General features: G+C 38.5%; 1 protein-coding gene across 13 annotated transcripts in view; it reads right to left on the minus strand.

The window, feature by feature from the left end:
• The window catches only part of UNC13B (unc-13 homolog B), a 235883-nt gene that overhangs the window by 147974 nt on the left and 73970 nt on the right, over positions 1-13939 (minus strand). For 9 of the 13 annotated variants that reach the window (XM_005581386.5, XM_005581385.5, XM_005581384.5 and 6 more), the window contains exons 4-6: positions 13808-13925; positions 12568-12691; positions 7443-7516 (exon numbers count right to left, since the gene is read on the minus strand). In XM_005581386.5, coding sequence (XP_005581443.3) covers positions 7443-7516; positions 12568-12691; positions 13808-13925 — 316 coding nt within the window. The remainder of the gene's footprint in view (positions 1-7442; positions 7517-12567; positions 12692-13807; positions 13926-13939) is intronic. The other 4 variants (XM_074017187.1, XM_074017183.1, XM_074017182.1 and 1 more) reach the window with 2 other exon arrangements.

Here is a 13939-nt window from a genome sequence, read left to right on the forward strand (position 1 = left end):
AGTATGACAGAGAAAGAAATCAGACCTAACCAGTTCCATCTTGCTTCTAATCTTTAAGCTGTCCTTGTTCATTCCTGGGCATAGGCTGAACTAACTTGATAATAGCCCTTTTCCAAAAAGAACCCCTTCTTGCCTGGGGACCACTCTGCCTTTGCAGGACTAACAAATTAGCTACAAGATTAGAAATCACTTTAGGGGTCATGCAGCCTCTGGCTCCAAGAGTGTCCAAGAGTCTGAACCTCACCAAATTGCTCCTGGGAATAACATCACTATTATAAAACCTAAGATCAGTGCTTGGGATATCTTGCAGACCCTGCACTAGATGGATCAGCTGACACTACCTGTCTGGCCCAACCAGTTCTGCCATCCCACCCAGGAACAGAAGACAGCAAGAAAAACTCACTTCTACCTGCTATCATTCCATCTCCAACCTAACCAATCAGCATTCCCCACTTCCCAAACCCCTACCTGCCAAATTATCTTTAAAAACTCTGATGCCTGAATGCCCCAGGAGACTGATTTGAGTAATAATAAAACTGCAGTCTCCTGCACAGCTGGCTCTGGGTGAATTACTCTTTCTCCACTGCACCTCCCCTGTCTTCATAAATCACTTCTGTCTAGGCAGCACATAAGGTGAACCCGTTGGGCAGTTACACTAATGTAAGATGTTAATAATAAGGGAAATTATAAGATGGGGTGGGGGAGGGGATGAATATCTGCTCAACATTTCTGTAAATCTAAAACGTCTAAAAAATGAAGTCTGTTAATAAAAATATATGTATAAACAGGCCTGGCACAATGGCTCATACCTGTAATCCCAGCACTTTGGGAGGTCAAGGTGGGCAGATCACCTGAGGTCAGAAGTTCAAGACCAGCCTGGTCAACATGGTGAAACCCCATCTCTATTGAAAATACAAAAATTAGCCAGGCATGGTAGCACATGCCTGTAACCCCAGCTACTTGGGAGGCTGAGGCAGGAGAATCGCTTGAGCCCAGGAAGTGGAGACTGCAGTGAGCCAAGATCGTGCCACTGCACTCCAGCCTGGGTGAAAGAGTAAGAATCTGTCTAAGAAAAAAATATATATTTTATATATATTTATATAAAATGTATAAACAATTCAAACACGTAGAAACAAAGCGTAAGGACTGCAAGGAGAATAAAAACTGTAATTTAAAGATGCAAAACCTAGTTACATAGAAAATCTAAGGGAATCTCTAAACTATTAGAACTACTAGGGGTTGATGAGTAAGATCAATACTTTAAAAAGATGAGTAGCAAAGCATTTACTTATAATAGTAATGTGATAACCAAATAGATAGTGTAATTTTTAGAATGTACCATTTGCAACAATTAGGAAAAAAAAATCTAACAAAAGTAGTATAACACTTACGTGGAGAAAAAATATCTTCCCCCCTACTATAGTCTGAAAATTTGTATCCCACCACCCCTGTCCCCACCAAAAATTCACTTGTGTGATGATACTAGGAGGTAGGGCCTTTGGGAGATGATTAGGTCATGAGGGTGGAGCCTTCATGAATGGCATAAGCACCCTTATAAAAGAGGCTCCAGAGAGCATGCTTCCATCACATGAGAATACAGCAAGGTGCTGTCTATGAACCAGGAAATGGGCCCTCACCGGACAATGAATGTGCCAGTGCCTTGATCTTGGACTTCCCAGTCTCCAGAACTATAAGAAATAAGTCTCTGTTGTTTATAACCTATCCAGTTTGCATTTTTATAGCAATCCAAATAGACTAAGACATCCCCTATAGCACTTCTCAGCTTCTAACACTCAACTATATTTATTATATTTCTTGCTTACTGTCTGATTCTGCCTATGTGATCCATGAGGGCAGGGATCTTCAACCTCTGATGTATATTAAACACAGAATAGTGCACGGTACATGGTGCTTAATAATTGGTTTGGTGAATGAATAAATCTCACCAATAAACAGGGAAATACAAATTAAAACAATTTCTATACTCATTAGATTAACAAAAATTTACAATATGATAACACCAAGTATCAGTAAGGAAACAGTGAAACAGGAAAAGGTAAATGTAAATTGTACAATCACTTTAGAGAGCAATTTAGTAATATCTAGTAAGGTTGAACACAGCATATCCTACAACCAAGCAACTATCATTCCAGGTAAACACCCAGAGACTCTCTCAGATATAAGCATAGAGAAACAGGTTCAGAAACGTTCACTGCAGCATGCATTTATAACAGTGAAAACCTAATTGCCCATAAGTAGCAAAAGTAATACAATGTGGTACCATCCAACTCGGTAAAGTGGTAGATGCCCAAGTCAGTCTTGATTAGCGCCTCTAGGCCCACCAGGTGTATGGGAAATGTCATACACTGTAGAATAAAAAAGGTAGACTCTATATTGTATTTTAAAAATGATTTTGCAGCAAGTGTGATGAAATCTTAATAATTATTGAATCTTAGGGATGGGTATACACATGGGTTTCCTTTTATTTTTCCTATATTTGTATGTATACTTAAATGTTTTTCATGATAAAAATAGAAAAAGAGAAGAGACAGAAGCCAACTTGAAGAAACTCCCATTGACCAAAGATGAGATCATTTTAGTATCAAAAACAATGTCCAGCCTGGGCAACATAGTAAGACCCCATCTCCACAAAAAATTTAAAAACTAGCTAGGTGTTTTTAAACCTGAGTCTCCTGTAGTCTCTGCTACTTGGGAGGCTGAACCGGGAGGATCACTTGAACCTAGAAATTTGAGGATGTAGTTAGCTATGATTGTGCCACTGCACTCCAGCCTGGACAACAGAGCAAGACCCTGTCTCCAAAAAAGAATGATTGCAATGGGTCGAAATACATGATCGAATATACCCAAATTTATAAATACATAGTAATATTCCATTTAAAAAAGAAAACAACTTACTGGTCACCTTGAGAAGTTGCTGAGGCAAAAGTTCATTATTCTAAAAATAGATAAGAGAATGTTTTTCTTATAAAGACTGTATTTCAGTGAACCAAATAGCTAGCTGGTAAGAGAAAATATTTTTTTATAGACAAATCATAGCTAATAAATGCTGAAGGGATAATATAATTAGACTATTAGGCCAGTCACAGTGGCTTCTGCCTGAAATCTCAGCACTTTGGGAGGCCGAGGTGGGCAGACCTTTAGAGGCAGGAGTTCAAGACCAGCCTGGGCAACAAGGTGAAACCCTGTCACCACTAAAAAATACAAAAATTAGCCGGGCATGGTGGTACATGCCTGTAATCTCAGCTACTCAGGAGGCTGAGAAACTCAGGAGGCGGAGGCTGCAGCGCCACTCCAGCCTGGGCGACAGAGTAAGGCTGTCTCAAAAAAATAAAAAGAAAAGAAAGAAAGAAAACCATCATTTTTCAGACTCTAACATAATCATCATCATTTGCAGCTAAAACCACTAGCTAAGAGGCTGATGGAAAAATATCATAATGAATGAAATGGGCTGACGATACTTGAATCCACTGTTGAATTTTAACATCACGCCTATCAAAAGTGAACTACAACTTAGTCTTCAAACTAATAGATGCACTTTTCAGTTTAAAGGAAGTAAGAGAGATAAAGGAACACGGTAAATAAAACCTGGGGACACAATCAGCAAAATCCACAATGTGCAGAATTCTACAAAACAGATGAGGGTAAGTGAATGATTTTACAACTAAAATGATTTAAAGAGCTGAGCTTGGTGTCTCATGCTTGTAAACCCAGCACTTTGGGAGGCTGAGGTGGGCAGATTGCTTGAGCCCAGAAGTTTGAGATCAGCCTGGGCAAATGATGAAACACCATTTCTACAAAAAAATACAAAAATAAAATAAAGTAAAATGACTGAAGAGACATGATAGCCAAATGGGCACACCTTATCTGGCTCTTGAAATGAAAAAATCAACTATGAAAAAACATCTTCTAGATAATAAAGGAAATTGAAAAAACTAGATATTGGATGACACTAAGAAATTGTTAAGTTCAACATGATAATGGCATTGTGGTTTTTTTTAAAAAAGCATTACCTGTTAGAGATCTATACTGATATATTTATGGGTGAGACAAGATAATACCTAGGCTTGTTTTTTGTTTTTGATACGGAATCTTGCTCTGTCACTCAGACTGGAGTGCAGTGATGTGATCTTGGCTCACTGTAGCCTCTGCCTCCCGGGTTCAAGCGATTCTCCTGCCTCAGCCTCCTAAGTAGGTGGGATTACAGGTGCCCGCCACCACGCCCAGCTAATTTTTGTATTTTTAGTAGAGATGGGTTTTCACCATGTTGGTCAGGCTGGTCTTGAACTCCTGACCTCAAGTGATCTGCCCACCTTGGCCTCCCAAAGTGCTGGGATTACTGGCATGAGCCACCACACCTGGCCAGATTGGTTTTAAAATACTCCAGCAAAAAAAGGGAAGAGTATATTATTTCATGTTTCAAAATTTCCATAATAAAAAAGTTTTTAAATGGAAAAGCAACCAAAATGAGATAACACTTCATACATGCTAAGAATGGAAGAATGGATATAATAAAAAAGATAATAACAAGTGTTGACATGGATATGAAGAAATTGAAACCTTTATACACTGCTGGTAAGAGTATAAAATGTCACAGCCACTTTGGAAAATAGTCTGGCAGTCTATCAGTTAAATACAGAGTTACCATGTGATCTAGCAATTCTGCTCCCAGGTCATACCCAAGAGAAGTGAAAAGATATGTCCACACAGAATTCTGTATGTAAATGTTCAAAGTAGCATTATCCATAACAGCTAACAAGTAGAAACAACCCAACTGTCCATCAACTAATGAATGAATTTAAAATATACTACATCCATATGATGGAATGTTATTTGGCAATAAAAAGGAATTTATTTACATGCTAAAACATGAATGAAACCTTGAAAACATTATGCTAAGTGAAAGAAAACAAACGACCACATGTTACATAATTTCATTTATCAGAAATGTGCAGAATAGGTCCATAGAGACAGAAGGCTGATTAGTGGGTAGATAGGGCTGAGGAGGATAGGGAAGAATGGAGACTGATGGCTAAAGGCACAGGGTTTCTTTATGGGGCAATGAAAATATTCAAAATTGTGGTGATATCCATGGGCACAACTATGAAGCTAGTAAAAGCCACTGAATTGTAAGCTTTAAATGAGTGAACTGTATGGTATATACAAATTATATTTCAATGAAGCTGCTAAAAAGATAAACAGCATAGTGGAAGAAGGATGAAAGATAAAAACTTAGTGCCATACACTAGAATAAAAACAGAAGGCAAAAATCTGATTTGGAGTTGTGGTGACATCCATAGGGCACAACTATGAAGATACTAAAAGCCACTGTATTGTAAGTTTTATATGAGTGAACTGTACAGTATATACAAATTATATTTCAATAAAACTGCTAAAAAGATAAACTGCACAGTGGAAGAGAGGATGAAAGATGAAAACTTAGTGAATGTCACACCCTACAATAAAAACAGAAAGCAAAAATCTGATACGCAGTTAGGAACCACAGACCAAGAACTATTAATAGAACTTATAAAATTCCATAATTTTTGTATAAGTTATATTTGGTTTTTAAATTGTTTTAGTCCCTTCTTCTGATTCTGCATAATGACACACAGTAAAGCCTATAAAACAAAAAAAGTACAACATGCTTCTTTATCAGGAAAACAAGGATGATGGCAGTCTGAAAGGTACCACTCCACAGCCAGGCTTCAGATGAACAAAAACACAAAGTAATGTAGATGCAAAAAAAGCAGAAATGCTCAGAGTTACTAAGTGGAGAAGGAGGACTGGAGCTTTCAACAACAAAGAAAAGCTGGGATGCTGGTGTGGGCATGAGAAGAGTTATACAGTTTAATAACAGAAAGCCTACCAAGAATAAAAGAGGTAAGGGAAAACCTGAAAAGAGTAGATGTTGCTTGTCCCAAATGCCATTTCTTCATCTTTCATTTAACTCACTGTGGGTTGAACTATGTCCTAAAAGATATGTTAGACTTCTAACCCTAAGTATCTGTGAATATGACCTTATTTTGAAACAAAGTCTCTGCAGACATAATCAAATTAATTCAATGACTAGCGTCCTTATAAGAAAAATGGAAATTTAGACACAGACACACAGAGACAGGAGAATGCATTGTGAAGACACAGACAGACACACAGGGAGGCACGTGACAACGAAGGCAGAGATCAGAATGATATATCTACAAGCTAAGGAACAGCAAGGACTGCCAGCAGCCATCAGAGGTAGAAGGGTATAGGATGCTTCCTCCTTCAGAGCCTCCAGAATGGAGCTGAACTGATCTTGCTGACGGCCTAATTTCAGACTTCCAGTCTCCAGAACTGTGTGAAAACAAATTTTGGTTGTTGAAAGTCACCTAGTTTATAGAACTTTGTTATGGCAGCTGTAGGAAACAAATACAGTCATCAAACCACTGCATTTCCCTTTATGTACTAGTCTATGGATGTGTACTCATCATCAATCACCAAATCCAATAGCTCTATTTCATAATTCACTTGTTTTAACATGGGATACTGTCAAGAATTTCTGCCTTGGATCTGTTTTTTCCTTTGTTCCATGAATCTTTCCTGGTTATGTTATTCTCGCTCTTTAAGGTTGCCCTTTCTCAGTCTCTTTTGTTTCTCAGAATTCTATGTTTAAGGTTTCCCAAGACTTTGTTCTTGAATATTGTCTCCATATGCTCTACCTGAGGAAGTTTTTCCATTCCTATGACTTCAATTGTTTCTCATATATTAATGAAGCTCTATGCCTACAGCTCCCTACCCCATTCAAACCTCAGCTTCCGATTATCTCATGAAATTGTTTATCAAAAATTTCTGCTGAAATATCCTCTGGCACTCAAAGTATATCTTACAATCAGACCCATTTTTTAGTAGCCCACGTGTCCAAAATAAACAAATTTATCATCTTTTCTCTCCCTCAGCAAGAACAAAAACATTCTCCAATCCTGATGCCCCAGGTTGAGCTGAATGTGTTCTCTTATACACACCAGCCTCATCTCTGGAGGTAAGTTAGGACTGGCAAGACCAAACAATGCAACAGTCTAAACATCCTCAAAAACAGGACACAGATAAGAATAATATCCAAAAATCTGGGAGACAGTAGAAGCAAAAGAAATGCCTCCAACTTACACACAAAAGAGGACAGATTCCCTGGTGCAAGCTCCTTCCCTAACAGTCCAGAGCCAGACTAGTACCACAGAATGGGAGAATGGGAAGAATAGAATAAATGGGAGATGGGACCTTCTAGTGACATTTCAGGAAATCTTCTAGCTGTCTTTTTTCTTTAACGCAATTTAAATGATTTCATTCTCAGGACAACATGCTCTTGGACCCCTTCCTGGGCAACCTATAAAGAGTATTGGAGATTTCCCCCTATCACTCTATACTGCAAATAAGGCTGCTCCTACCTCACTGTCAGCTCCCAAGGCATTGATTTGCTCCCATTTGTAGGTCCAATATCTGGCTTCCTCCTCTGGGATATCTATCATTAAAAAAAAAAAAGAAGAAGAAGAAGAAAAAGAAAAGAAATCACATCAGCAGGTAATAAATCATCAGCAGATAATACTTTATTCAGTCTAATGACTGAAGTCAGAGGCTAGTAGTGATGCACAAGTTTTAACTGGTGGTTTGGTTCTTGTCATGAACATTATCTTTACTCTTCACAAAAACCAATATAATGTACGTTATTCCCATTGTTGTTTTGTAGATGAAAAAGCTGAAGTTCAGAGCGGTAAAATAATCTGGCCAGGGTGACAGTTTATAAAGAGATGAGCCATGATTCAAACCATGGTTTGTATGATTCCAAAAACTACATTCTTTCTATGTAACCGTACTACCTTCCCCTCAGTAAGACCAAAACCATCCAAAGGATTAGCTTAGAAGAAAAGTCACATGCTGAGATATTGAGATGCTCAAAATTCAAAGGTTTTCTCCCAAAAAAATTAAAAGTAGAATTACCATGTGACACAGTTCTCCCACTTTGGATTATATATATGAAAGAAGTGAAAGCAGGATCTCAAAGAGATATTTGCACACCCAAGTTCCTAGTAGCATTATTCACAATAACCTAGAGTTGAAGCAACCCAAGTGTCCACTAATGGATGAAAGGATTAACAAAATGAGAGACTTGCATACGGAGCATTATTCAGCCTTAAAAGGAAGAAAATCCTGCCACATGCCATAACATGGATAAACTTTGAGGACATTACACTAAATAAAATAAGTCCATCACAAAAAAAGACAAATACTGTATGATTTCACTTATGTAAGGTAACTAAAGTAGTCAAATTCACAGAAAAGAAAGAATGGTGGTTGCCAGTGGCTGTGGGGAGGGGGAAATGAGAAGTTGTTTGATGGGGACAGAGTTTTAGTTTTGCAAGGTGAAAAAGTTCTGGATATCTGCTGCACAACAATGTGAATGTACTTAACACTAGTGAACTGTACACTTAAAAATGGTTAAGATGCTAAATGTTCAGTTATGTCTCTTACCACAATTAAAAAATTTTTAAAAAGAAGCTATTAAAAAATACTCCATAGGTTTTATGCCTGGAAAGTATTAGATGATCAAATATTTGCTAAGTGAGTCACTAACTGAAAATATTTGAATTCTTAAAAAATAATGGTATAATGGTATATCCTCATTTCTAAATATTTCAAATTGACTGTAACAACTTATCTCCAAAACTCACCTTTTAAAAACATCAAGTATGACCATATTACCAGCAGTAAAGAGAAACACTCAGGCAATATATGGATCATATCAACTTCAGAGACATTTAAACAGATACACTTTCTAGTAGCCCACATGAATAAAGCAAATATAGCCCTTTCCTTTCTCCTTTGTTCCACCTGTCCAAAACTTCAGTTCCTTCCCTTCAACCAGCTCTTTAACAATTGGTAGCAATATTTCAAAGTCTTTTTTTTTTTTTTTTTTGAGACAGAGTCTCGCTCTGTAGCCCAAGCTGGAGTGCAGTGGCCGGATCTCAGCTCACTGCAAGCTCCGCCTCCCGGGTTCACGCCATTCTCCGGCCTCAGCCTCCCGAGTAGCTGGGACTACAGGCGCTGCCACCTCGCCCGGCTATTTTTTGTATTTCTTAGTAGAGACGGGGTTTCACCGTGTTAGCCAGGATGGTCTCGATCTCCTGACCTCGTGATCCGCCCATCTCGGCCTCCCAAAGTGCTGGGATTACAGGCTTGAGCCACCGCGCCCGGCCTATTTCAAAGTCTTATTTAAAAACACACACACTCACCTTCAAATAGTCTACAACGTAATTTGTATAGTGCTTTCTCATACATATGGTACATCCATAAAATGGTATACTATGCACCTGTTACAAAGAAGGAGAGTGGGAGGTGCAAGGTGGAAGAGGAGCTGCTGCTGCTGCCGGTCTATATGCTCTGATGTGGGATGATTTACCAAGATATATTAAATGCAAAACAGCAAGGCACAGGGAATGTGTTAGAATATGCTATTTGCGTTTTAAAAAGAAGATGGTGGGGTGTGTGTGTGTGTGTGTGTGCTTATATTCAGAAACTGACTCTGGAAAGATACACAAGAAAGTATTAATAGTAGTAACCTATAGGAAGAAAATGGATTTCTGAAGGGACTTTTCACTGGATAACTTCTTAAACCATTGTAAATTTATTCCTGCCTCACTCCACAAAAATAGTTTTAAGGAGAAAAAATATAGAGAGATACAAGCATGTTTATCGCAGTGCTATTTATAACAGTATAAACTTCAAACAATCAAAATACCCAACAAGAAGTAGTTAAATGTATTATACAAATAGTTAAAATTAAAAGCCCCAGCTCTAGAGTCAGACCATGGCCAAAATACTTAAATACTCTCTGTCTTAGTTTGCTTATCTCTAAAGTGGGGAATAATAGTTGGGTCTGCCTCAAAGGACTGAAATGAGGATTAACTGAGCTAACATATGTGAATACTTAGTGACATGTCCACCAGCACACAATAATTCATAAATGTTATTTTGTTATTATTGAATCTTTTTTTTTTTTTTTTTTTTTTTGAGACAGAGTCTCGCTCTATCGCCCAGGCTGGAGTGCAGTGGCGCAATCTCGGCTCACTGCAACCTCCATGCCTCCTGGGTTCAAGCGATTCTCCTGCCTCAGCCTCCTGAGTAGCTTAGATTACAGGCGCACGATACCACCCCCAGCTAATTTTTTCTATTTTTAGTAGAGATGGGGTTTCACCATGTTGGTCAGACTGGTCTCAAACTCCTGACCTCATGATCCGCCCACCTCAGCATCCCAAAATGTTGGGATTACAGGTGTGAGTCACTGTGCCCGGCCCTGATTTTTAAATAAAATCAACCACTAAAAGTAGAAGAATAATGTCTATTTTATATAATATTTGTAACTATGTAATTAGTGAGTGAAATCAGTCAAAAAGTAATACAACATTAAAAATACAACCATTTAAAGTCTCTGGAAATGGTCCTAAGTGCATACATCAAACAAAAAAACATTTATTCAAGACTATCTACTAAAATTTGGTGAAAATGGACAGTATCGGCCGGGCGCGGTGGCTCACGCCTGTAATCCCAGCACTTTGGGAGGCCGAGGCGGGCGGATCACAAGGTCAGGAGATCGAGACCACGGTGAAACCCCGTCTCTACTAAAAATTACAAAAAAAAAAATTAGCCGGGCGCGGTTGTGGGCACCTGTAGTCCCAGCTACTCGGGAGGCTGAGGCAGGAGAATGGCGTGAACCCGGGAGGCGGAGCTTGCAGTGAGCCGAGATCGCGCCACTGCACTCCAGCCTGGGCTGGGCGACAGAGCGAGACTCCGTCTCAAAAAAAAAAAAAAAAAAAAAAAAAGAAAATGGACAGTATCTGTGGTATTTGAACCAACACCCACTCCCTCCAGTTGATTTTCCCTTCACTTGCAGCTTGGTCTACGTCCCACAAGAAAGACTTCCTTTCTATTTTTCTGAAATAATAGTTGTTCTGAGTTTAGTTCTTTCCGAGTTAGCTGGAAAATCATGTCATTTTTGCTTAAATAACCATAGGATACAAGATACAAATACACTGAGATCATAAAACAACAGCAATAACAACAGGATATGCAAATATCAATAATATGAATGGTAAAAAATTAAAATAAAACTAACGGAAATCAACTAAACTAAAACAAGACACCATACAAAATAATCAAATAAAGATTAATTGGGAAATACAAAAGACTGCCAAGGATGTGCAGAAACAGGCACTCCTCAGATATAATTTATAAGAGTATAAATTGGTATAACCTTTTGGACAAGGAACTTAGTAGATTCCATAAAAAGTAATTGTGTACATACCCTTTGATCCAGCAATTCTACTTTAAGAAATTTATTCTAGACTCAAAATGGGCAAAGATATACAGAGTTGTTAGTTAGCAGTATATAACATCAAAAAAAAACTGAAAAAACCTACATGTCAATCAATAAAGGAGTACTTAAATAAATTATGGTAGGCCGGGCGTGGTGGCTCACACTTGTAATTCCAGCACTTTAGAAAGCCGGGGTGGGCGGATCATTTGAGGTCAGGAGTTCGAGACCAGCCTGACCAACATGGTGAAACCCTGTCTCTACCAAAAAATACAAAAAATTAACCAGATGTGGTAGCAAAAGCCTGTAATCTCAGTGACTCGGGAAGCTGAGGCATGAGAATTACTTGAACCCAGAAGGCAGAGGTTGCAGTGAGCCAAGATCGTGCTGCTGCCCTAAAGCCTAGGCAGAGCAAGACTCCATCTCAAAAAAATGAAAAAAAACAAAAACAAAAAACAAAAACAAAAAAAACGATAAATTATGGTAGAGGCATCTGTTCAAATGAACAAGATAGATCTTAAAGTATAACATGGAGCGATGTCCAGGATAAATGTCTAAGTAGTTTGTAAAACACTATATATCAGTAAATACATATTATATAGAGTATGATCCAAATTTTGCCAAAATAAGTTTTTAGAAAATAAGTATCATGTGTCTAAACCAAAATACAAGAATGTTAACAGTGATTTCACACTGGGAAATGCAAAGAAGGTTAAAGGAACTGGGAAAATAAACTTTTAACTTTATCCATGTACATTTTCTTACTATTTGAATTTTTATCATGAGCATGTATTGTGATTTAATTTACATTTTAAATTGTTATTCTATTTATCAGTGCTAGTTCTTAAATTAACAAATCAGAAGGTATATATAGTCACTTCAAGACAATAAATGTTTATTTTCAAAATAATAAATCTAACAAGCAAATATTTCATAAGTCATTATAATAAATAGTCACAGAAAATTAGATGAGTTGAAGAGAATGCTTTTCAGTGTAGATTCTTTAAAGCGCACCATTCTATATTCTACTTTGCACCATTCCCTGGGTGAAGTGTTAAAAGAAAGAGAGTGAATGAAGACAGAATATCCTCAAAAGAGATGGCTGAGGTGACAAAATATACATTAATGAAACAACTAGCAAACAATTCCAAACAATATGGTAAAAATTATTAAATAGTTTTAAAATTTTAATCAAATAGACTCACCAAAAGGCAACTCAAATCTTGTATCAAGCAAAATTTTATGAGGAGTTGGGTTTCTAGTTCCACAGATCTCATCATCTTTCATTAACGTCTCTGCCTCCAATGTGGACCATTCCCCAGGCCCTTCCTAGGACACAAAGATCTAAGATTAAAGTTTAATCTTTCTTGGCTCCCTCTTAGTTCAAGAGTCAGGTTTTTTTCTCTGAAGTTCCGTGCTTGAGCTTCTGAGGGCCATTCACATCCTGATAAGGCAAACACACCACTGTCACCACCTGCCTCCACTGCATGTGGCTTCCGTTTTCCCTCTTTGGTGGGGAAGCAGCTTTCAGTGCTCAGCTCTGCAGGTCTAACGAGGACAAAATGTCTCGAGTAGCATACTCTAAAACTAAGCACCTCTGTGGATCAATATTTAACCTGCACAGTTCTTAATGACTGTGTCACTGTTTCTAGTCAGTAAAAAGCTACTAACATTGCTGGCTAAATAGGACTGAACTGGGGTTGCAATGAAAATGAACTGCCCATCTGCCTGGGGGAGTAGAGACTTAGCTAGAACTAAAAGAAATACAGAAAATAGAGGCAACTTCAACTTCCCCACTCCCAGAGAAAACTCATGGTCCATGTTAACACCAAATAGGAATATAACAGATTTTGTCCAGGTGCAAAGTGGGGAAATGATGCTCAGTTATGGTCTAGTCTAGGAAAGTGAGGCAAGAGTTCAATCCTAGAAAAAATGTATAGACAGTGTGAATATAAATTGCCAAACCTGGTAGTTCCTTAAACTCTGTTAGGGTTACATGCAGAAGAAGGGCACTGAAAATCAGTTCCTTGGAGATTGGTAACTCAAAGAAACAAAGCAGAGAATAGCCAGCCAGCTGGCTAAGGAAGTTTAATGGGACTCCTCCCAGGGCAGCGACTTAGAGGAGAACACAGAAACCACAAGTACCCTAAGTAAACACACACACACAGACACACACATACCTCAGAAGGGACTATCTACCTGATAAGGCTGAAGAGGTGCTCTGGAGCCTGTGAGTTCAGTCACAGGACACAGGGTAGGCCAGACTTAAATAAAATCATCTGAACCTTCAGGTGAAGTTAGGAACAGGCAGGTTGCATGCCCTCTAATTAGAAAGGGGGAAGAATAATCCAAGATGCATGGATGAATATTAGCTAAAGTGGAGCTAGCATGGGGAGAAGCAAGGGCTGGGAACCATACTTCCAAACAGGCAATGCAATGACTGACCTCATCCGACTGACGAATAGTCTTCAGTGCAATCCACACAGTCCCCACCATGGTGTCCCAGATCAGTCCTTTGTTCCATACCTCCACACTTAGACCCAGGTCCAGGCGACTAATCTCACTAAGAGAAAGAGG

This window comes from Macaca fascicularis, chromosome 15 (assembly GCF_037993035.2).
Source record: "Macaca fascicularis isolate 582-1 chromosome 15, T2T-MFA8v1.1".
Taxonomy (NCBI): Eukaryota; Metazoa; Chordata; class Mammalia; order Primates; family Cercopithecidae; genus Macaca; species Macaca fascicularis.